General features: G+C 40.9%; 1 protein-coding gene across 2 annotated transcripts; it reads left to right on the forward strand.

Annotated features, from left to right (window-relative positions):
* The first annotated feature begins 6 nt into the window (after positions 1 to 6).
* On the forward strand, positions 7 to 23,930 carry FCHSD1 (FCH and double SH3 domains 1). 2 transcript variants are annotated; one of them, XM_042464126.1, is made up of 17 exons: positions 7 to 397; positions 1,881 to 2,025; positions 2,205 to 2,341; positions 2,538 to 2,601; positions 2,768 to 2,896; positions 6,320 to 6,442; positions 8,220 to 8,321; positions 8,415 to 8,531; positions 11,629 to 11,733; positions 15,295 to 15,456; positions 16,583 to 16,711; positions 17,350 to 17,433; positions 17,985 to 18,162; positions 18,592 to 18,797; positions 20,332 to 20,414; positions 20,899 to 20,966; positions 23,244 to 23,930. In XM_042464126.1, exons 2-15 carry the CDS (start codon positions 1,906 to 1,908, stop codon positions 20,386 to 20,388), a joined length of 1,713 nt encoding a protein of 570 aa, XP_042320060.1. In that variant the 5' UTR covers positions 7 to 397; positions 1,881 to 1,905; the 3' UTR covers positions 20,389 to 20,414; positions 20,899 to 20,966; positions 23,244 to 23,930. The 2 variants fall into 2 exon arrangements, with proteins under 2 accessions (XP_042320060.1, XP_042320061.1); XM_042464127.1 differs by lacking the exons at positions 20,332 to 20,414; positions 20,899 to 20,966; positions 23,244 to 23,930 and having other exon boundaries at positions 17,985 to 18,247; positions 18,592 to 18,729.
* The last annotated feature ends 99 nt before the right edge of the window (positions 23,931 to 24,029 follow it).

Here is a 24,029-nt window from a genome sequence, read left to right on the forward strand (position 1 = left end):
CCTCCAAAATGAATTTTTCCTTCTGTAAAAGCTCTTTTATAGTGACCAATGACCCAGTACTTTTGCCCCTCTATTTTTGTCTGTGCCTAGACCTCTTCTAATAAACCCTCTGCACACTAGTTGGAACCGCTGTGTTTCAGGTTTTTTTGGTGGCCATTTGGAGTGGAGGGCTGAATGAGAGCTAGTTGTCATATTTGCAGAGGTTTCAATAAGAGGGAGCTAACTCATGATGGTGATCTTAGTTACTCATTTTGAACCATGTTCATGGACAAAAAATTAGGTTGGAAACAGTTAACGAAAATTAATGATATGTTTATTTTCAGGCATTGCAGAGACTAGTAAGTCAGTTCCAGAAGAGAGACTGGCAGCGTGGCTGGACTGTCACAAACAACTCCAGGTGCTTTTATAGCGAAATCACTGGGGCTCATGATTTAGTGGTTTTAAAAAAGAGAGTATTGGAAGAGATGCTGGGATAACAGAAACTATGAATGTGGATTTCTGCTTATATTCTTTTCCCCGGCGAAAGGGGTGCAGTCAATACATATAGAACTTGGCCTAAGGAAGCATCTTGGTCTCCTAGCAGTCTCCAGAGTCCATCACTGGTAATAGCTGCTTTTAAGAGAATGTGCTTGACCAAATAGCAGTACAGTGGTACCTCGGGATACGAAATACCCAGGTTACGAAATTTTCGGGATACGAAAAAATCCCATAGGGAATTATTGTTTCGGGTTACGAATGTTTTTTCGGGTTACGAAAAAACTTTTGGTGCTTTTTTCGGCTTTTTCACACGGAATCGCGGCTTTTCCCCATTAGCGCCTATGGCAATTCGGCTTACGAAGGCTTTTCGGGTTACGAAAGCGGCCGCGTTACGAATTAATTTCGTAACCCGAGGCACCACTGTATCACTGCCTTTAATTTCATCTCTGCATGCTTCTGGGAAAATGTGACTTAATTTTTTTCTGTTCCCTTCTTTGAATGCAGTTGTGGCTGAAAACAGTCTGATTGCCTCTCTTGTCATCTGTTTTACCTGTAATGTTGCTGAAACCATCTTTGAAGAAAGTGTGATATCTTTTGAAATTAAATTGTATTTTACATCTTCTGTACCAGTATGTTTGTATGAGTGTGACTGCCTATGAATTTGGGTGCTAGAGGCAAGGGTCCCCTGGATTATTGTTTATCTAAAGATTATTAGAGAGAAAAGAGGTGCTGTTAGCTGGAAGGTGAAGAGCCAAAGGTGAAGGTAAAGATGCACTGCAGTATGTCCGAGCATTGCTAGGAGGAGAAGGGGAGGGAAGGAAATCAGCAGGAGGGCAGTGGAGATCAGAAGAGCATAAGGAAGAAGGTAGAAGAGACATGACTGGCAGAAAAAAAGCAACCAGACCTTGAAAACAAAACCAGATTGTCTCAAGAAGCCATTCCTTTATCTTGCCTTCAAGCTGCAGATTTCAGTTATGGCATTCTGGAATTCAGTCCAAGTGGCAGCAGCAACTTCTCAGAGGCTTTGAGTATGGTCTAAAGATAGAAGGGTTGATGCAACAGATAAAAGGGTTGGTGCAATAAAGCATAAGCATTGAGCCCGGATGGGGGTTTGTGGACAAAGCTGTTAGGCTGAGAGCTCAGGAAGTGGTTTTACTGCACTAGAGGCCACTGAGAGGAATCATCATAACAATATATAAATAGTCACACATCCTTTAGGGACACATCTGAAGCAGGAGGCAGACAGGCTGTGCTCCACTTAGCTTGTTTCTTGGTGCAGTGATAGCCAAGAAATGGAAAACCCATGGGCTCCTAGAGAACAGTGTACTGTTGGTACCCCTGGAAATTGCTTTAAGGGTCATTGAGAGCTGGTTATATCTTGGTTTTCTGTGATATTTCTGCAGGAGCATATTTGCAGTCTGGAAGAGCATGATGGATGGTACCACCTCCTTGAGCCAGGCCAGGGTTGCTGCCTCAGACAACTATCGTACTGTGAGCATAGAGGCAACTAAAACAGCTCGGCTGTCAAAAGAGCACTTGTTCAAAAAGGTACACTGGGATGGGATAGAGCCAGCGAAATCCTTCAACTAGCCCTTCTAGGGATTGGGAAACTATGTAGGACTGTACAAATAATCAAATTGAATAGGTGCTTGGGTCTTGAAGAGCAGCTGCTGGCAGAAGGCAGGATGGTGCCTCTAATCTTGACCTCCTAACCCCACCCTCCACAGGGCATGGAGCAGTTACTGAACATACAAGTTGAGCTGCAAGAGACAGTGAAGGAAGTGAGCAAAACCAAGAAGCATTACACACAGATCCAGCGGGCCAATGAAGTAGCCAGGGAAAAGGCTGCTGATGTGGATGCCAGGTGAGCTTCCAGTGCTGTACTGAATAGAAAGGAGAATTCAGGAGTGCAGTAGGAAGGGCCCACTGTTCTGCAGGAGGGCAGAGTTACCTTGCTCTCCTAGGTCAGTTGTTTTTCATTAACTTTCTTGTTCTGAGGCCTCTCTGTGGCTTATTCTTTGGAGGTCTGTGAAAGTTGATGTCTATTCTTTTCCCCACAGGCTCAGGAAGAGCGATCACGGCATATTTCATACCAAAACCAGCTTGCAAAAGCTCAGTGCCAAGGTCAGAGACCCAATCTGCCAGCTGTTGCAAAATGATAAGCTGCAAAGGCCTGGGACACCTAGATGTGGAGAATTGGGCTGGCAGGGTGTTTGCAGGTGTAGGTTGTGAGACTGATGAAGGACTTATAAAATATAGCACGCATGGCTGTCTGTTCCTTTCATTGCAGTTCTCTGTGCAGCTGGCAGAGAATTCACAGCAGTTGGTGATGGCACGAAATGAGTACCTCTTGACTCTGGCAGCTGCTAGTGCCCATCTGGGACACTACTACCACGAAGAGCTGCCAATTGTTTTGAAGGTAGGAACTCTCTTCTTAGGCTGCACACAATCCTTCTCACTTTCCATACTGTGCTTTAGAATCATAGTGTTGGAAAAGGCCCCATAGGCTATCAAGTCTAAGCCCAACACAGGAACCCAAGCTACAGCATTTCCAGCAGGTAGCTATCCAGTCTCTTTTTGAAGATGTCCAGAGAAGGAGATTCCACCACCTGTCTAGGTCATTGGTTCTACTGCTGAACCACTCTTACCATGAAGATATTCCTTCTAATGTTCAGCTGAAATCTACCCTCTTGTAAGTTAAAACCATTAGATCTGATTCTGTCCTGTTGCATAGCAGAAAATAAACCTGCACCCTCCTCTCTGTAACAGCCCTTTAGATATTTAAAGAATGCAATCTTGCCATCCCTTTGTCTTCTCTTCACTAGGATAAGTATGCCCAACTCCCTCAACCTTGTCTCATTCTTACTGTACTTTTCCAAACCTGTTCCAACCTGTCTATATCCTTGTTAAAGTTATGTGCCAAAAACTAAACACTGTGCTCCAGATGAGGCCTGACTAGTGCAGAATATAGTGGGACTATTATTTCTCTTAATCTAGAAACTATGGTTCTATTAATGCAGGCTAAAATATTATTTGCCTTCTTTGCTGCAGCATCATAATGCCGCCTTCTGTTCAACTTGTGATCAACAATAATTTCAATTTTTTAAAATGTGTCAATAAAAAATAAAAAATAATAATAATTTCAAATTTCCACATGTACTGCTGCTAAACCAAGTATTCACTGTCACATACCTGCACATTTGGTTTTTGTTAGCTGATTGTAGAATTTTTCCTTTATCTTTGTTGAATTTCATTCTATTAGCTTAAGCCCAATTTTCTAGTTTACCAAATTTCTTTTAAATTTTATTCCTATCTTCAAGTGTGCTAGCTACTCCTCCCAGTTTTGTATCATCTGCAGACTTGATAGGGATTCCCTCTACCCCTCATCTAAGTCACTGATAAAAATGTTGCCTGTTGGCCCCAGAACAGAACCCTACAGCACTCCATTCGAGAACACCTTGCAGTTTAAAGTGCTGACATTGATGATGACTCCTTAAACATGATTTTCCAACCTATTATGGAGCCATCTGATGGTGTTTCCATCTATTACACATTTAAGGTAGTTTGCTAGATCAGATGCTTTGCTGAAATCCAGATAAATGACATCTATAGCATTCTCACCATCTACTAAATTAATTTGGCAAGATTTGTTCTTGATAAACCCATGTTGGCCTATTTGTCACTGCATTGTCAACCAGATGATGGCAGGCAGATTAGCATTGAAGTCAGGCTAACTGATCTTAGTTCCTTCAATCTTCTTTCCCCCTTTTTAAACAGAAGGACATTTGCTGTTGGTGACTCATTTGTTCTCCAGAATTTCGATAAAAATGATGGCAAGTGGTTCAGAGTTCAGCAAGTTCCTTCAGTAACTAGGCTGCCCCTAGACTCTAGAACTCCCTGCCCAGGGAGACCAGAATGGCTCCTTCCTCAATTACTTTCCTCTGAAAAGCAAAAATCTCCTTTTCAGACAGGCTTTCAAAACAGAAAGCTTTTAAAGAATAGCCTGGGTTGCTATATTGTTTTAATATATTTTAAACATTTTAATCTTCTTAAAGTATTTGTATTCTCCTGTAATTATTGTAGTAATTTAATTCTGTTTTAATGTACTATTTTTGTATGTTTTTATTTGTATCATTTTTTAACGTTGTAAGTCGCCCTGAGTCCCAGTCCTTATTACCTCTTATTAAGAAACCTGAGCCCCAGTCCTTAATACCAGTTATTAAGAAACTTTCATGACAGCAAAGGTCTCACCTTGGTTTCCACATATTTATTTAATTAATTACTTTGTTGTCTACCACTCATGATGGGTCTCTAGCCAGGCAAACCAATATCTTATATATGAGGTTAAGAATAAGTTTTGAGGTGAAATGCATGTGTGTTGTATATTCAACTGAAAAGATCATATATTTGGGCTGCTAATAATTTTAATCATCCAAATTTCAAGACATTGTAAGATGAATCCCATCTCAGACATCTAGTCTTGACATGGGGTAAGAAGTTAAGTTGCTTGCAACAGGTGCCAAACTGTCTATGACATCTATCTAATGCCATTGCTACTCATTTAATACCCCATCAGTGGTCTGATTGTCATTCATTAAGCACACTCAGTTAACCTTCCATATTGAAACTTATACTTTTCTGTATAAGATATGAGTTATCTATCTACTATCCCCACCCCACAGGTGTGCTGCTAGTCATTGTCAGCCCGTATAGCAATTGGCTGGGACTGGATTGATTTTTGTCTTTTTATCTGCCAAGGCTTTTGCTTCTGTACTGTCTGAGGTCCTGTACAGATGGGCTGAAAAGGACACCCTCATCACGTGCGAGGGGTGCCCTCAGGGTGGTGCTTCTAGACGCCCCTCGCACATGACGAGAGCATCAAAATGGCGGTGCCCTATACATATGGGCACCGTCATTGTTACACAAGCGCCGCGTGGCATCCACATGGTGCTGTGAAGGACTTGCATAATGAGTGCGCCACCACTGCGGTGTAGAAAGAACCCGCTTTTTGCTGGTTCTTTTTCCACCAGCAGGAAGCCTCACTGTTTGGCGGCTGAGGCTTCCCTCCAGTGGAAAACAGGCGCCGGCAGGCTGCACTTTTTGGGCGGTCTATACCCCACCTGAATTAACAGTTACTCGGGTTATGCACAACACTTGCTTGGTGACTTTCCCCTCCATTGTGGCAATGGTATGGTTAATTTGTTTTTACAAATAGCTGTGGAAAGTTGCAATCCAGAACAGAAAAGGTAATATTGGTAATGGGCTTGCTTATTTCTTTTATTATCACTCTTTTACCACTCAGAATTCCTTCCCCCAGCTGCCTTTCCACTAATCAAGAACAAGGTACAGGGGCTCTCTATTCCCTCCACCTCCAAAAGAACTCATGAATAGAAAAGTATCAGTGATGGTTAGAAGTATTCTTGAACAGCTAGAAAAACATTACATAGCCTCTCTCTTAAGGAGCTTATTGGTGTTGCTTTGTATTTTAAAAGTATGCATGCAGACTGAAGATTGGAGTGAAGATTTTGTGTATCTTGTCCCATCTTTTAAAAGGCTTTGCTTGCCTTATAGAATATTGGTTTATTTCTCTGTTCCCAAGATTTCACTTGAATCCAATTGTACTTCCAGTTTCTTGTAAATATCAGCCTTCAAATATATCTCTGCCCTCATGTGGACCTGCCTCTTACGTGATCCCTATTTTTCCTTGAATCCTTGGACTCTGTAGAAGAGTGCTCTTCTTTCTGATAACAGTCCCCCAGTCTTGGTGGAACAAGCTCTTCTCCAGCCTACCTCCTATCTTGTCTTTGCACCAATTAACTTGCTTTGATCCTTTCGTCTCCAGATGCTAGATGGGGACCTTTATGAACGGCTCAGAGACCAGCTCACCCTGATTAACAAAACTGAATTAGAAGTCTGCCAAGGCACGCAAGAATTTTTTCAGGTTCTTCTGGATGAGTCTGCACAGGTAATCAATAGAATCATTGTATTTTTCTGTCTAGAAAACCTCAGTTCAGAAAGTGGGATGAGAAACATCCCTCCCTCCTACCACTATTTTACTGAAAGTTGGAGCCTTGTTGCTGATTGCTAGCTGATGATGTTAAGTTGGGTAATATGATCATGAACATTTTGCATCACTTCTAGTTTTTGCTCTGTGGCTTAGTAAGTGTGGTGCCTTGCTTAGTGACATTTGATTTCCCTTAGATGTAATGGTCCTTACCCAATACTTGTAGAAGCTAAATGTTATTTAAACGCCAAATTGGAATGGCAATAAAAAGAAAATGATACCTTCTTGTTAGACAACTCAGGTCTGTTCTATAAAAGGCCCAACTGGGTGCCATTCCCTTTTTCAAGTAACCAGCTGTTTATTGGCCTGTTCCCAACTTTTTGTGGAATACCCTGGGTGCCTATTTTAATTATTAATCCTCCATTCTCATATCCCTCCAAATATCAATGCCAGTTTTGCATGTTTTTGGGTGCCAAATCCTAGATTGCATACAGTGCATCTGTGCTGTACGTGGGTTTGTGCAAACAGCAAGCCCCGGATGTTAAAATGGCATGCATTTGAGTTGAGGTCCCACGGTTTTTGGCACCCACAGGGGGATCCAGAAGAGATCCCCCATGTATACCAAGGGCCCACTGTACTGTCAGACAAAAGTTTGTGTTTAAATAAAACATGTAGGTTCATATATTGGGGTGAGGGAGGGAGCAGCAACAAATGTCTTTAACCGCAAAACTCTGAAGTGCTATGTAAATAATTGCTAATTAAAGGAACGATTTTGGAAGAAGGGGAGGGATATAGATTTGTTGGCTCTGGAGTTTGCCTTTGAGTATTCCACACTGAGACACAGTAAGAGGAGTTAGGATTAACAGGAGAATATTTACATTTGAAATCTATTGATCACAGATGGTGTGGCCAAACTGTGAACTGAAAGAACTTGTCACCAACCTAGATATTTTGCACAAGTTTGGAGGGGTTGTGGGGGAGGTTAATGCAGTTCTCATGGACACCTTTGCTTGCTCCTCCTTTGGATGATGTTACCATTAGTTTTTTTCAACCTTCTTGAAGACAGTGATGCTTACTTGCTCATCTGCTTCTGGGACACTCAGTGAGTGAACTGCTGAAAGAGTGAAAGCCTTATCTGCTGCTAGTGTTGTGCTCAAAAAAGAGGATCAGAGACTGGGGTGGTGCGAACACAGAGAGAGAAAATGTAGGGAGAAGATAGTAATACAAGGGGTCCACAGAATTCTTGTAGGGTAAGAATAGCTGATAAATGAGATGCAAAGAAACCTGTAGAGGAAGAAAGTTGTGGGAAGACATTCAGAGAGAGAGAGAGAGAGAGAGAGAGAGGAACAACTGAGCATTGGGAGTGCAGAGAGGTCTCTGGAATAACGAAACAGAGTGGAAGTAATAGTTGGGGGTGGGCACCAACCTTCGGTGGTGCTGAGAGAGATCACAAATAATTCAGTATTAGTTGAAGGAGATGACTACAGAAAACAGGTTAATAAGAAAATGCTAATGAAATTCCAGATGAAAATTGATGGTTTTCTGTGGCCAGTATAGTCTGGTTTCCTTGAGTGAGTGAGTTAGTTTTTTTAAAGAATAAGTGAAGTGACCATTAGGTTTTTTTAGCCCTGTCCCCCCATCCCAGACTTGCCAGAGCCCATATTGCAAATGAGCTCTGGCATCTCATTTTCAGACAACTCTTCTTGACTTGTTTTCTTTTTCCTGCTTGTTCTTACAGGTCTGCCGGGAGGAGAATCTTCACCTCTTCCTGCAGGAAAATAATACTGCTTTCGCACCAATGGTCATACCATCTTTCCAGCCAGCAGGAGCTGACCAGGTGGTAAGAAAGGCAACAGTGATGTTTTCTTCACCCAAGTCTTGGGGGCAGAATGGTGCTTTCCAACAGGGCTATTAAATTAACTTTTATTCCCAGACATCACTCCTGGATACAGGTGGCAGTAATGCTGTGGATATTGGGCTGGAGAAGGAAGCACGCCGCTGGGCTGCTCGTGCAGCCAGAGATTATAAGATCCAAACTGTCAGTGAGGAGGTAAGACATTGCCTTTTTCAGTTTTGCAAGAGCAGTTCAAACTACTTGTGATGGAGTTGCTAGTCAGGCTTGGCTTCCTGGCAGCTAATCACAGTTCAGGCAGACTACAAGGGAAGAGGCTGCAGGGGAATTAGAATCTATAAACGCAGGATTGAGGAACTAAACTAAACTAGAGCTCCCATCTCCACCGGAAGAGAACACTCCAGATGCCATTATTTTTTCCTGCCTACATTAAGAGTGCAGAGCTTATATACATCTCTGATCCTTGGAGGGCAAATTAACATTTCCAGGTTACATCGGCATGTTTAGGTATACCAGATGTGATGATGTGTCACTTCTGCTTATCATTTTGGCTGATTTGGGGATAATTTTTTTAAGTAGTTGGGGGATTCTTGGGGATGGGACATTTTTTGTACAATAATAATAATAATAATAACAACAACAACAACAACAACAACAATAATAATTTATATACCGCCCAATCACTGGGAATCCGGGCGGTTTACAACAGAGGGGAATAATAGACGGTTCCCTGCCCTCAGGCTTACAATCTAAAAGACACGACACAAAAGGAGAAGGGAATGGTGAGGGGGGAGGGGATCAAGTCCAGCATTCTTCTCTCCCTCTGAGGCCTGGACCAAGGCAGATGGACCGGAGGGAGGGCACTCTATCTTCAGGCTAGCCCTGGTGGAGCTAGCTTCACTGGCTTTCAAGCCAAAAAAATGGGTTGCTTGGTAGGGCTTCTTGATCACTGGGCGTTTTCAGAGGCTTCAGAACTGGGGTTCAGGAAACAAATGCAGCTTATGGCCATATTTTCCTATCCCTTCCCTGTCTGCACAGATCTTTGCTCCAGTTGCTATCATTCTGTTAACCTTATGGTTGTATGGCAATGAATGAGGGCTGATCCTAAAATGACTTATCCGACTTTCACATAGCTCTTTTTACCTCTTATTGCAGTGTATCATACTTAATAGTTAATATTCTCTTCATTTTTGGTTCTCATTTATTTCAGTTTCTAGATTGTTTAATATGAAGTCATTAATTGCTTTTCTTCCACCCCTTTATTACACATCCCTTGGCATTTAAGCTTTATCACAATTCATATTCTTATTTATTTTTATATCAAATTTAATTTTCATCTAAGTGGTAAATAATATTAAACATCAGTCAACTGAACTTTTACAGAATTCTGAGATCAGGATCTACCCTTCAAAGGCTATTATTACAATATTTTTTCCCATTTCCGCAATAGATAATTAGTGACAGGGGTCATATCTTTTTATACTTATCCACATTGACATCTTTCATTAAGATTGTTAATTTGTCCAATTCCATAACTTCATAAATCTTCATCAGCCAATCATGTATTGTGAGATCTTCTTTATTTTTCCATTTTTTTGCTAAAACAGACCTTGCCACTGAAATCAAGTAGAATAAAAAATTTTCCAAATTTCTTTTCCAATTCTTTATTAAACATTCCCAAAAGAAAGAATGCTGGTTCCATGTTTATTTCCATGTCTACGATTTGTTTCTATTTGCGCATGTATTTGGGTCTAATACTTTTTCACATGTTTACAATCCCACCACATATGTATCATTGTTACTTTCTTATTTTGACAATTCCAACATTCATCTTTGTTATTTTTATAAATTTTGGATCTCTTTTCTGGTGTTAAATAGCATCTGAATTGGAGCTTATAGTAATTCTCTTAACTTGTGTCTTAATCTTATTTTCCCATTTTTCTGCCATTCTTCTAAAAGGATAGATTTACCAAAGTCTTGTGACCGTTTGATCATGTATTGTTTAATTGTTTCCTCTTCCATTTCATGATTCAGTAAGAATCTAGATATGTTAAATATTCCATGTTGAGTTTCATGAAGCATTAATTTTTCAAATTCAGTTTCTTCTTTCTCAATTTCATATAATTTTACATCTATTTTAAACCTTTCAGTAATTTGTCTGTACAAAAATCAATTACATTTTAGACCTTTTTGTACCAATTCGTTTTCATTCTGTATTTTCTTTCATCTTGAATTATTAAATCTTTATACAGAATCCAATCATTTTGTTTCATCCTTTCTCTCCTATAAAATGCTTCATTTACTGATGTCCATCTCGGAATTTTCTGTAGGAATTTTAATTTGTATTTTTGCCAATTTTTTAATAATGATTTCCAAATATCATGGTTATTAAATTCTTTATTAAATTTGAATTTGTCGTAGATCAAATAGGCATGCCAGCCAAAGGGTAAGTCAAAGCTTCCCAACTGTAACTGTTTTTCCTCTTTAATTTTGATCCATAATTTAATCCAATCAAGGCAACATGCATGATAATAAAGCTTCAAATTTGATAAACAGTCCTCCCTGTTCTTTCGCGTCTTACAGTACTTTCATTTTTATTCTGGCTTTCTTTTTGTTCCGTATAAATGCAGCAAAGTCATTTTCCCATTCTTTGAATGGACTGTTGTTTATAATAATTGGGAGTGATTGAAAGAGAAATGACATTTTTGGAGTCACGTTCATTTTTACTGTTGAAATTCTTTCAATCCATGAGATTCAATTTTCACCATCGTCACTTTAAATTTTTTGCCAGACCTTTCCATAGTTATTTTTGTATAAATCAGAATTTTTTATGGTAATGTTTATTCCTAGGTATCTTACTTTCTTCTTTATTTCAAAACCAGACAAATGTGTTAGTCCCTCTTTTTCTGTGTTAGTCATATTCATAACTAATACATTTGTCTTTTTAAATTAATCTTTAGACCAGAAAATTTTCCATATTCATTTATGGTTTCTAAAAATGGTAGGACACTATCTATAGGATAGGATTTCTATTTTAAACTATTTTGTTATAGGCTTTTTCAAGGGCTTGAATCCAGCTGGTATTTCACTGTCTTTTTTGTTCAGCAATTTTAAATCCATGTTATGGTTTTACCTCAACCTGAGAAGTTTATTAATCTTCTGGAGAATGTCCTCCCACCTTCAGGTAGAAGGAATGCTCACTGTAAACAGTCTTCTCTTCTAGTATCATTTTTGCCACTATGAGTAGCAGCCATGTTGTTTGGATTGATTTAATGTTCATGGTGGGGTTTTGTAGGTTCTACAGAGAATGGAAACCAGGAGGCAACAGGTTCCTGAGGTAGAGATGCCCAGTATGGAAAAAAGGATGGAAGAAATAAGAGAGAACATACGTAAGGCAGAGGTACGTCTGACTGCATGCTTCTAGTCCACCTCCTGAGTTGCCTACAGTGCTTGTTTGTTTCATATGTACTTGCCATTCTGTGGCACTTCTGTGTATGTGCACACATGCTTTCTGTTGCTATTGCTAGTTTGACTGAAATAACATAGAAATAAGGGATCTCATTAATGGTCATCATAATAAACGTACCCTTTATGCGGATGATATCCTGTTATTTTTGGAAAATCCAGAAATACCTTTCTCATCACTCAAACAAACCATAGAAGCATTTGACAAATATTCAGGCTTACAAATTAACCTCCAGAAATCTCTGATGATGTGTCTAAATATACCACTTCTGAAACAAAATGATTGGCACTCCATTACTAATCTACAATTAAACCCCTCTGATATTCATATCTGAGCATCTTGCTTACAAAGGAAATAACACAACTCATTCCAAGAAATTAAAATCCCATTACCTCTTGGATGGCAAATAAAATGAAATCATGGCAATCGCTAAAATTTTCACTATTTGGACACATTGCCTTAGTTAAAATGTCTTTAGTTCCCCTACTGTCTTTTCTGTTCCAAAGTATATCTTTGGCTTCTCCTACCTTTAAATTCAAAAAGTGGCAGACAATGATAAATCAACTCATCTTCAATAAGAAAAGACCTAGGTTTCTTAAATCTACTAGACATACCAATACTAAATACAGTGGCTTGGCAATTCCTGACCTAGCACTGTATTTTCAAGTTTTCCAAATGAGTCAGCTAATTTACCGTACCTACTTTTGGAAAATTATAACACCAGATGGGCCAGCTCAAAAATCAACATCTCTTGATTAGAATACACTTACTTATACTCACAAACCATGAGACAGAAGCTAGAAAAGTCACAAACCCTTTACTGTGCACATCCCTGATTATTTGGAACAAATAGGCACACGTACTTGCCCCAGACCCATCTCCAATAAGACCCTTCCTCTTACATCCACAGTTTCAGATGAATGATAAATTCTAACAATTCAACTCATGGAAAACCTGCGGGCTCTATAGAGTTACAGATCTATTTGTTCAGGTAACCCCCAAATCCATAGACTCCCTACACACCCGGCAGCAAACAATTAAGACCAATTGGTTTCAAATAAAACAAATTGTCTCTTTTATATCATTTCTAAACTCTTCAGGGCAAGTTCCAAGACCATCAACTTATTACAAACTTCTCTGTATGAGTGAGACTCCACAAAAAAAGGGTACTTCCACAATTATAAAAAAATTCTTAATTGAATATACATATGGCCAAGGTTGTTTTGTGCAAAAGTCTTGGCAATCAGATCTCATGTTAGAGATATCAGATGCAACTTGGTCCCATGTATGGTCTTCTGCCCCATATAAATCATGATCAGCTGCTACAAAAGAAGGGGGTTCTGAAAGTTATTCATAAATGGCATTTAACACTAGTCCAGCTTTCCAGGATGATTAAAAATGTTCCACCATTCTGTTGGAGAGGCTTTGGAGCTAGGGGATCATAATATATGTGGCTTGATTGCCCCAATGTGAAAAAGTTCTGGACTATGGTGCTAGACCAGATAGCTCGCATTACAGTTCAGATTATTCATTTCTGTCCTGCTCTTTTGTTATCTCTTTATGTTAATGCTAACAGTAACTAGAAACACAGAAATTTAATTGCTTTTTTCTCATCGCAGCACGTCTAGAAATAGCTAGATGGAAATTAGGTGATCTAACAATAGACAATTGGTGGGAAAGAGTGTGGGACTCCTGGCTAATGGAAAAACTCTCCTATACAATATGAAACTGTAACAGACACAAGAGAAAAGACACATTCTGTGATGACACGTCAAAATTTATAGACTATATTAACAGTCATTTGCCATGACTGCAACCTACAGAAAGATCAAGTGGACCTATGGAAAGATACATTGTGTCTTGATTCCCCTTCCAATGATGACACTTCAGTATTTAGTTAGAATATTCTCTAGTACTCAGTTGACAAAACTATGGCTCGTACCATTGTTAATTGTTCTTCGTTTAAGTTTCTTCTCTGTATGGTTCGTGTCATGCTATTCTACTACACTGACTCTTTTTCCCCTCATGAAAAATTAATTTTAAAAAATAAGGGATCTCCATAATAATTAGTAGTTGCCCCATCTGTCTTTCAGTATATGATGAATGTTCAGATCTTCATGCATTATGCAATTTCAAGTTTCAGGAAGATGTGAAATCTGGATTGCAGTGTGACATAAACAAGCTCTTACTCCTTTTTTTTTTGAGATTTGGGTGGTGGGTTATTCCTTTCTTGTGTGTTAAGTCTCCCATGGTGAGATCTAGAGGTGGGGGTTGAGGGTTGTTTCTCAACTTTCCATCTCTGCCTTGCATGTGATAAATTCAGATCTGGAAGAAATGTCTGTTTTTGTACTGAAAGAGGGGCAATGTATATGAACTATGCTGTGGAAAAGATAAAAGGTTAATGCGTGGAAAGGACCTGAAAGCAATAGCTGAACTACTTTTCTAGGCACAGTATATAAATAGACTCTATTGCTAGGGATAGCTGGGGTATCATTTTAAACCATAGAAACCAAATGCTACTGTTTTGCCAACAAATGTCATGCTTAGAACTTGGCTTACATGGTATAAATGTACAATAACATCCAAAATCCACAAAACACTGGTATCTTTATGGGGCCAACCAAAATGCACAAAATACATGATGCAAGCTTTCCAATCTCCTCTGGTTTCTTCATCAGGCAAAGGTGTTTAAAAGCATACAGAGAAAGGAAAAATATGATGATGTTAAAGTAACAGACCTACATGTTGTTGCTGCTCTCAGTTAAGATAGTATGGAGGGATAGCTATGCAGACAGAGGCCATTCCTTCTGAGCATGGGCTCTGGGAGAGAAAGAGTCTTAAAGTACATAAAGTAAAATTTGAACTCCATTAGCAACACAAAAAAACTAATTCCTTTGAGATCCAGGCTGCCTCTGTCCTTTGCAAGGCTACCCACCCCTTTGTTAGGTAGAGAACATTGAATTTCTCAAGAAGTATCTGTTGTTGAATTTGGAAAAGTTTTAGGTGCTGTCTAAGTAAACACACCAAGTGCAGTCCAATTTTAAAAAGTTTTACTTTTTTGGTGGGAGAAATCTCAAAGAGTTAACTCCCAGTCCCTTGGCTCCCTCTTTAGGATTCCCCTGTTGTGGATAAATGTGTTACTTCAGATGTAGCCATGAATTTGGACACCCAGTGGGGTTTGGATCCCCCTCCCACTGCTTTGCAGTTAAAATGCAAAAAGTAAAAGCCCAAATAAAGATATTTTTGTATTGGTTAGTATTAGTGGCTTTAGGCCATTTTTAAAAGGCAAACATTGATGGGGATGAGGCTCTCTGTGAAGCCCTTATAGCCAGGGCAAAGGTTTATGGATGTTGACAGGATAATATCATTCATGATGCTGAATTGCATTTCCAGAATATACAGGGTGTACTATTCCTTGGCAGCCTCTTTGCTTTGTCTGAGGTGCAGTTTGTTGTTTGATTGCTCATTTCACATGACAGTCACTGCTTTTTTCAGATCAGCAAAGTGAAATCTGAGGCACGGTTAATGCTGCTGCGAGAGGCAGGCCTGGATGTAGACACTTGGCTGGCAAGTGCCATGGGGCAAGTGCTGGATGAAATGGAGCAAGAGCGGCGGCTCAGTGAAGCTCGCAGGTCTGAGCAGGGCTCAACGCCTACGGTAAGAATGGTCTCTTCCCATCTGTTCTGCTAGAGATCAGACCACCAAAGAAACTCAGATCTGTGGAACAAATACTGTCCCTCACACCTGCACATGTGATAACTTAATTCAGACTCCTTTACTCAAAAGATACATCTGAAAGGCACCTGGACATAGAGACTTTAAACATCTTTGGCTTGTTAGTGCTTGTGGTAATTCCTAGCGCTAGTTCAAGGGAAGGATGGGGCACATTTTGACTGTTTGAATTGCCTGCCCAAATCTGTACTCGTTGGATTCTAACATTCTGGCAAATGTCTATGTGTTTCGGGCGGGGGGGGGGGGGGGAGAGAAAAGGATACTTTCCCCTCCTGTAAGCCTCTAGGAGTGGCCATCCTTCTTTAAATCAAGATACAGGTCCTTGCTGCCTCATTCATTCCAAAAAGGTAGACTGAGCACAGACTTTGTCCAGAATCTTCTTGATGACTTAATGACAGTGTAATAGTCCCTTTATGCTTAACAGAAGGCACTTTTTGAAGTGATGCACAGAAGTGATATGCAGATGGAAGTAAAACCACCTCTGTTGTAAGAGGACGGTACTCTGCCAGCTCTTAAACAACTCAGGAACCATCAGAGCAGCTATTGCTCTTGGCATCAAGGAATTCCTATGCTATCCCTCCTGCTGAGGCGGCTCCAGTGGCTATTTTGCTCCTACTGCCTGGTGCCACCTATGATGATGTGGTTACATTTGCCATGCAAGTTCATGTCCTTCGTTTTTCAATTTATTTTTGTGTGGTGGTGCAACGCAAACAAGGAAGGGGATTGATCCTTGGAGTTTGTTCACTCCTGGTGTCAGAGAGGCCAAATGTACTTTGGCCATTGTGCCTTGTCAGCCTCAATGAGGAATAACCCCTCTGATAAACTGAAGTCCCTCTTAATCCTCAGTTGTTAGTGTAAAATAAACAAATAAATATTTGCCTTGGTTCCTTTCTTCTCTTTTCTTTTGTGGCCTGCCTTTTCATTGGAGGGAAAATCTCCCCCACCCCATTGACCTATCTGACTTTTGGCTGGAATGGCCTCTTACATTTGCTTGACCTATTACTTTGCTATTAAGCATTTCTGAGAGCAGTAATTTAAGACTTTTCAATAGGCAGAAGATTTTGATCTTGCTGAGTTTGAAGATTATGATGACAGCACAGACCTGTTTGAGGACACAAGGCCAAGCCCCAGCATGGCTCGAGTCTACCCTTCTTCCTGTAGAGTGTTCTTCCCCTACCAGGTAATGGCTCTCTTCTTCTCTCTCTTAACACATACCAATCACATCATGATTAATTGAAATAATCTCTGGGTGTTTTTTAGGATTGTAGGCAGGGCTACCTCCATATTTTTCAGGTACCTTAGGCTAGAAATCTGTCAGGTGACCTTAACAGCAAGTAAATCTAGAAAGTACTTTTTTTTGTCATAAAAGTGAAGGGTTCTCATTTCCTAACCTCACCTGTCAAGAGAAAGAGAAAGACCTTAAAGGTTTATTGCTATTCATTTCTGACCCTGATACATCATTATGGCAGAACTGATCAACGTGCAACCTGCTGGGGGCATTATGGGCTAGTGGGCCCTGGCCCAGCTAAACTCTGACAACCTGCCTTTGAGAGGGACTAAGTTGTCAGTGCCAGACTAATGCACAAATCCAGTTATAATTGAGGGGCCTCTAATAAATGCATTTTTTTTTCAAGTGTTACATAACAGGTTAAAATTTTTGTTGTTTTTTCTGTTAGCATTAATGCCAACACCTCACCCCAAGGGTTTTATTCTATGGGTTCTATTAAAGCTGACATAACCCAGTCCTGAGTGTTGTGATATTTGAGTAACTGCTGCTGCTGCTTCACTGTTTTCACATCTTGCCTTAATGCTTGCCAGGCCTGCCAATCTGATGAGCTGACCATTGTCCAGGGTGAGGAGTTAGAGGTCATTGAAGATGGTGATGTGGAGGAATGGGTCAAGGTTGGTACAAGAAAGCTAAGTTAAATTTCTGTCAGCTATAGGACTTGAACAATTTTGCAAGAAAAATTTGTTTCTAGGGTGGTGATCAATAGTATGAGTGAGTGTGAGACAATGGGTGTCAAAAAAAATACAGCACATTGGAAATAATTTCATCTTCTAATAGTGATGCTACTGCCTAGGTATAGGCCAAAATCCTTTTGATAACTGGCACAGTGCAAAGCCCTGCAGTTGTATCAATGCATTGTTACCATCCTGGTGGCCATTCTGGTGTCTTTTCCAGGTGCTGTGGAGGGTGGGCACCAAATAGGGTACTACTTGCAGGAGTAGGTACTGAATGCCACTAGTTGGAGTTGTGCTGGAATAATATCCCAGCCATAGCTCAGACCTGAGAGAGAAATAAATCTAGATTTTACCCTTGGGTGGTAGATGGCTTGTTGCAGTCTGACCCCTTGATGTCTGCTTCTTTCCCAGTCCCAGACCTGAGAGAAAGGCACCATTTCAATCTCATTGACAGGTGTTTTCTGATTGTCATTTCTCCCACTTGCCTTCAGGCACGTAACAGTGCAGGACAGGTTGGGTATGTCCCTGAGAAGTACCTCCTCTTTCTGGATTCAGTAAGCAGGGATCGACCAATCCCAGATGGGAACAGCCAGGAAGGGTCCTCTGATGTGGCCTTGGAGAGGGAACTGACGGATATCATGAGCATGGACCTGATGTTGGAGCCTGGAGGTGTGTTTTGCTGAGCTAGAGAGAAATTGGAGGCTGAGGGAGGAGATGGATACATATATTGGGTGGCAGCAAATGAGTGTCCCAGGTACCTTTTCTTCTCTGCCTATTGGGTGTTATGTGGACAGAATTCAAGGGGCCTCTGCTGAATCTGACCCCTGGTAAAGGTGTTCTGCCTGTACCTGAAGGGAAATAGATTATAGTGCATTTGACTGCTCCTGCTCTTTCTTTAAGGGTGTAAATTACAGGTGGGGCATGGATGACCCTACATATGTAGTTGGACAGCACGTCCTGTCAGCCCCATCAGCAGTAATTGTGCAGGATGATTAAATGTGTAGTGCAGCAACATCTGGAACATTCTCCATCTGTGTCATAGATGGCTATGGAAGCCACCTGCATTGCTAGAAGAGCATGCCCTTTGTTTGTCTGCAGCTTCACTGGTGCGAGCACTCTACGACTATGAGGGACAGAGCTCAGAGGAACTCAGCTTTCCTGAGGGAGCCATAATCCGGGTGCTGCCCAGGGAAGAGGGAGCTGTGGATGATGGCTTCTGGAAAGGAGACTTCAATGGGAGAGTTGGGGTCTTCCCATCACTGGTGGTGCAAGAAATAACTGGCATTCAGGAGGGCACTGAGCAGGTGAGTCCCTGTATGTCGCAGGAGGAATAGTTCTGTTTCTTTGGCCAAGATCCTATCCTAATTTATGTTTGTGGAGTGGAAAGCTCTGCTGGTGTCCATACACAAAATTCAGGAAGGCAATATTTGGCAGCTCTTTCATTACAGAAGTACACCACAGCAAGTGGTGGCTTTTTGTGTGGTGGTGGTGGGAGGGCAGGGGCTGTGTCTTGCACTTGCTAGCTGTTAAAACTGTTACACAGAGAAGTGCTGGATAGCATCTTGTGGAACTTCTGTAAAAGTATTTGCATTGTGTGGCCTTCAATTATGCCAGCATAAGTCACAAAGAGGATTCTGGCTACTGTCTTCTTGTAGAAACAAGATCCAAGACCTTTACAGGCACCCAAATCCCTTATGAATATTTTACCAGGGATGCACAACTTTTGCCTTTGGTGAATGTGATCAACCCCAGCAATGCTTGGGGATAAGGATAGGGAAGCAGGAGGGGAAACAACTTCACAGGAAAGCTTTGAATCTGGGAATTGATTTAGGTACAATTTCCTTCATCCATTCAGCTTCAAGCTCAGAAAGAAGTCCAGGGCTAGTTCCTTTGTGTTTAGATTTTGGAAGCATTCCAAGCAGTGTAGATGGGCTCCAGCCTTCCTTCTAAGCTTGGAGCTACCCATTTCACCGAGCAGTTACCCCTGCATGGGTGATGTGTTTCAGAGGCCCTGGGGCACCTCTGAAACTCAGTATGAAATCAGAAACAGCAACCTTGTTCCTTTCCTGCTGATGGATGAGCACAGTCCTGGTGACCATTGCATTTTATGTAGCTACCAAAGCTAGAACCTCTGATTGACAAGACACTTGTATGAAAACCATAAAAATTAGCTTTCCCTCTGTCCTTTAGCACAGTACAAAACTCAGGAGGAAGTGTTTCTGAATAGATTGCTGCTTTGCACTGTCTCTGAAATGAGAACTGCCTAGAACTGAAGCCTGCCTAGGGGTTGCAGGGTTTGGTCTGAAATTTCTATATCTTAGGTGTCTGTAGTGCTAGGTTAATGGTTATACACAGGGAAAGGCACTTATACTGCCTCTGAGGCACTACAATACACACCACATAGGTTCGTGGGAAAGCCCTGATGAACCTTGCCGTCACCTCAGTTCAGGCACTGTAAAATGGTTTTAACCTGAATATATAGCATCTGGAGTGTGTTAGCCACCCCAAATTTTGTCTCCTGATACATGTAGAAGGTGATGTTCTAAAGAGAAGAGTCTCCTATATCCATGCTGTCTCTGAGTGCTGTTAAAATCACTGTGTTCCAAATTGTTGTGGGGCACCTTCATTTATGCTGGAAACTCTTTCCTTCAGAAAGGGATAGAGGATGGTGGAGAGAGTGAAATTAGTACACTCCCCTTCCTCACAGATAGTGTGTACAATGAAGTATTTCTAAGAAACGAAAAGAAAAGATCAGTCTTCTCTTTCCTTTTGATATCTTAAAATTTTGTCTGCGTTCTTTCAGTATCATCTAAAAATAGCTTGGCTTTTTGTTTTCAGGAATTACCTTCACCATCCCCCCAGCCTTCTCCCCTCCAGTCTTTGATCATGGCATAGTCTCTTCTCCGATATTCAACCAGGAGGTAAGTTACTTGGGAAATCTAAAAGGTGGCTTAGAGGATGGGGCTTAGGGATATCTGTCATTGTTTCACATGGGCTCTTACAGGTGACTGAGGCCTGTACAGACAGCCAAAATAAAGCTGCTTCGAGTCACAGTGGAGGTATGGTGTTTCAATGATGCATGCGTCCTAAGAGTCCAGAAGTCGCACCAAAGCCACACTCCAGCCCCCTAAGGACTGGAGCATGGCTTTGGTGCGGCTTCTGGACTCTTAGGATGCATGCATCATTGAAACACCATACCTCCACTGTGACTCGAAGCAGCTTTATTTTGGCTGTCTGTAACAGGCCTGAATCTGCAAGTTTTGAACCAGACTTCTAGCATTGTTTGCATATTCTTAAAGAGAATAAGACAGGATATATTTGTACTTTTGGAGTGTGCATACAGAGGTCAGTCCTACACTTGTTACATACCAACAGCTTGAGCATTTGTGTTTCGTCTGCTTCTAGGTGGCTGGCATGGAAACATGGCAAGTGGGTGCAGTTCACCTGACCTGAACGTACCACGCATTCGCCCAGTAAGTTGTTCTCCCACATATAGCATGAGGAGGTGGCTCAGATGCTTAACCTCCCTGGTATTCACTGTTACTATTCCTAGACTTGCATGTGGGTGGTTGTTCATTCATCTGTGCTCAGCACAGAATTTGATTAAACTGTGATGTATTCTTTAACTAAATTTTACTTTTACTTTTACTTGCCCTTCAACAAAATTCCTGTGGAGAAGGGGCATTTGATTTGCTAATTTTAATCTTGCAAACAAAACTAATTGTTAGAGAAAGTTAGCTTATTACACGTTTGAATGAAGTGAAGAAAACAAGGACTTGAATTTTGTACATACAGAGATCTTGTAGCATCTTTGACAGTAACTGAAAGAAAGAAGTTGGCAGCATGAGCTTTCATAGATTACAGTCTACTTCCTCAGATGCATTTAGGAAGTAGACTGTAGTCTACGAAAGCTCATGCTGCCAATTTCTTTTTTTCAGGTAGTTTCAAAGATGCTACAAGATCTCTCTACATACTGATTCTACAGACTAACACAGCTGTATCTGAATTTTGTAGCCTTGCTTGTTATAGTCAGTCTGCTGTGAATCCAATGTTGGGGGAGGAGGAAGAGAGGTGGGAGGAAGATAAAACCCAAGTGAACCTTTTAGAGCTAAAAGAATGAAGAAAAGAACACGTGGGATTTTGCTAAATTTTGTGGAGATTCCACACTTAACATTTAGGCAAAAACATTGATAATTTTATTATATATAAATATTGTACTGAAGCTCATGTACAATACCCCCCCCCCCCCGAACTAGCACCCTATTATATAAACTTGCAACCAAAAAGATAGAACTGGGCCTCCATTTTGATGGTCATCTTGGTTGAAGGCACATTTCAGCTAGTTCTCTCCACTTCAAGGAAAGACGTTGATATTATTTAAGTGAAAAAACTCCTATCTTAAAATCACCCACTTCCCTTATTAACAATAGCATATAGTTTAACAAAAATTGCTTCATTTTCCCAACTATGACAAAGGACACAGATACGATTCATTCACATTTCCCTTATTCTTCCCTCAGGGAGCACATAACAGCACCTTTCGTGTGCTGTTAAGTTGTAGCTGCATGCTGTACAGACAGTGATTAACTGTCTCCACTGATCCTAAAACCTGTTGTCTGATTTTAGAACAAAATGTTTGATGATTTCCCCAGATCTTTATGTAGCAGTTTATGTTGTATTAAGCCTCCCATTTAAAAAACTCTTACTGCGATGAACATAATAGAAGTGGGAGCAGGAAATGGTGAGAATTATGGTAAGATTATGATAAAGTCCTCCTTTCAGTTTGGATAAAAGGTAACATGTTCTTGTTCTGTATTTGGAAGTTAGGAGAAGGGCTGGCCTAACTAAATTTTAAGCCCTGAATTAAAATTAGAATCGTCCCTGTTTGATAGGCTGAAGGTGCAGTTTCACATGGTCTTCATTCAGATGATGGGTTTGTGTTAGGTCATAGTTTAGGGTTGTTTTATTAAGCATTTTTCTGTGCTTCATCTTCCTCAGACTTAAGATACCGTTGAGCTAGAAATGCTTTCCCCACCATCAGTAGCACAGAGAATACATATTTAAGGTCCAAACTATACATATCAAGGAATTCTGGGATGTTTTTCATCCACCTATCAAGGAATTCTGGGGTGTTTTTTCATCCACCTTCCCTCCTACTACTTGCTGACCCAAAATAATTCTGGGCAGGGACACAGTGGCTTAGTACTGTATTTAAGAAGCCAATGCTCACATGCATAAGGCCGTAAGGTTGGCAGTTCAAGGCCCAAGTGTCATATGATGAGGTGAGCTCCTGTCACTAATCCGATTCTGCCAACCTAACATTTTGAAAGCATGCAAATGCAAGTAGATAAATAGGTTCCACTTTGGTGGGAAGGTAACCACAAAGTCATATTTGGACAATGCTGGCTCCCTCAGCTTAGTAATAGAGATGAGCACCGCCCCCTACAGTCAGTTAGGACTAGACATTCATGTCAAGGGAAAGGGAAGAGGTGCTTCTTTCCCTTTCTGCTATTTTTCAGTTCAAACATTCCTTCCAAATGTTGTGTATATCTGTGGAGTTCTCCATCCTCCCAAAAAAGCGGTGGAAAAAACTTTGAAACAATTTACAATATGTTTGGTCCTTTCTAGAAGGTTTTTATAAAGTATAGCATCCTAGTGTTGTCCTTCCTACTGCTGAAGTGTTTGGACATAAAGCATAGCACAACAACTTGACTCAGTACACTTCACATATTCTTTCTTTCTTTTTTCAGGTTCGAGCTCCCCCACCTCCACCATCTAAGGCTTCAGAAGCTGATCTAATGTCTGGCCTTGATTAACCCTACACATCTCAGGGAATAGGATTCCTACAAAGATTTACATCCACTGAAGACTGGTGGTGACCCTAGGCAAAGCTGTTTCTGCTTCAACCTGTCGGGTGTTAGTAGTTGCTTTGGAGCTTGTGCCCACATTCTCAAGCACCACTATGTAGGCAATGCTGGGAGGAGCACTGCCACTGCTATGATGAGCTTCTCTACCTCAGACCAGGAGAATATGCCCAGAGTAATTATTCCAGAAGAGTTTGCCAAGGATATGGACACATGTATATCCATCTGTATACTGGGCTTCAGCCCTGCAGCCTAACACCTTGAGATGTCAGGCTCCCCCTGTCATGGATGTTCCTTGGACCGTGACATGAGGCTATGCAAGCATCTTTCCTTTCTCTGGATCAGGACATGAGCTGGTCTCTCCCTTTGCTTTAAATGCTGCAAGTTAGCATTTGTTTGCACTTTTATCTGTCAACTCTTTTTGTCCTTCCAAAATGGCAAGACAGGAACTACTGTTGTCCTAAACTGCCTCTGGTTCTTTTACTGCCCTCTGCAGTGGGCTGGCTCCTGTGCTGCATCCCTGGTAGGATGGGTGGGTGTAGACCCAATAAACAAACACAATTCTGCACATTTTCAGCGCCTTTAATTGATTTTGTTTACACTGTATTTGAATGTGAAATGGTGGAAGGGGAAGGAAGAGTGTCATGGCTTATTGACTGGATTATACAGAAG

Source organism: Sceloporus undulatus, chromosome 4 (assembly GCF_019175285.1).
Source record: "Sceloporus undulatus isolate JIND9_A2432 ecotype Alabama chromosome 4, SceUnd_v1.1, whole genome shotgun sequence".
Taxonomy (NCBI): domain Eukaryota; kingdom Metazoa; phylum Chordata; class Lepidosauria; order Squamata; family Phrynosomatidae; genus Sceloporus; species Sceloporus undulatus.

Bases quoted from the DNA above. Each gene is read 5' to 3' on its own strand.
- FCHSD1 (XM_042464126.1), top strand. From the start codon at position 1,906: ATGATGGATGGTACCACCTCCTTGAGCCAGGCCAGGGTTGCTGCCTCA. The intron at 8,532-11,628 runs GTAAGACATTGC...GGGGTTTTGTAG, and splicing joins TCCAAACTGTCAGTGAGGAG to GTTCTACAGAGAATGGAAAC. The intron at 11,734-15,294 runs GTACGTCTGACT...TGCTTTTTTCAG, and splicing joins AGAACATACGTAAGGCAGAG to ATCAGCAAAGTGAAATCTGA.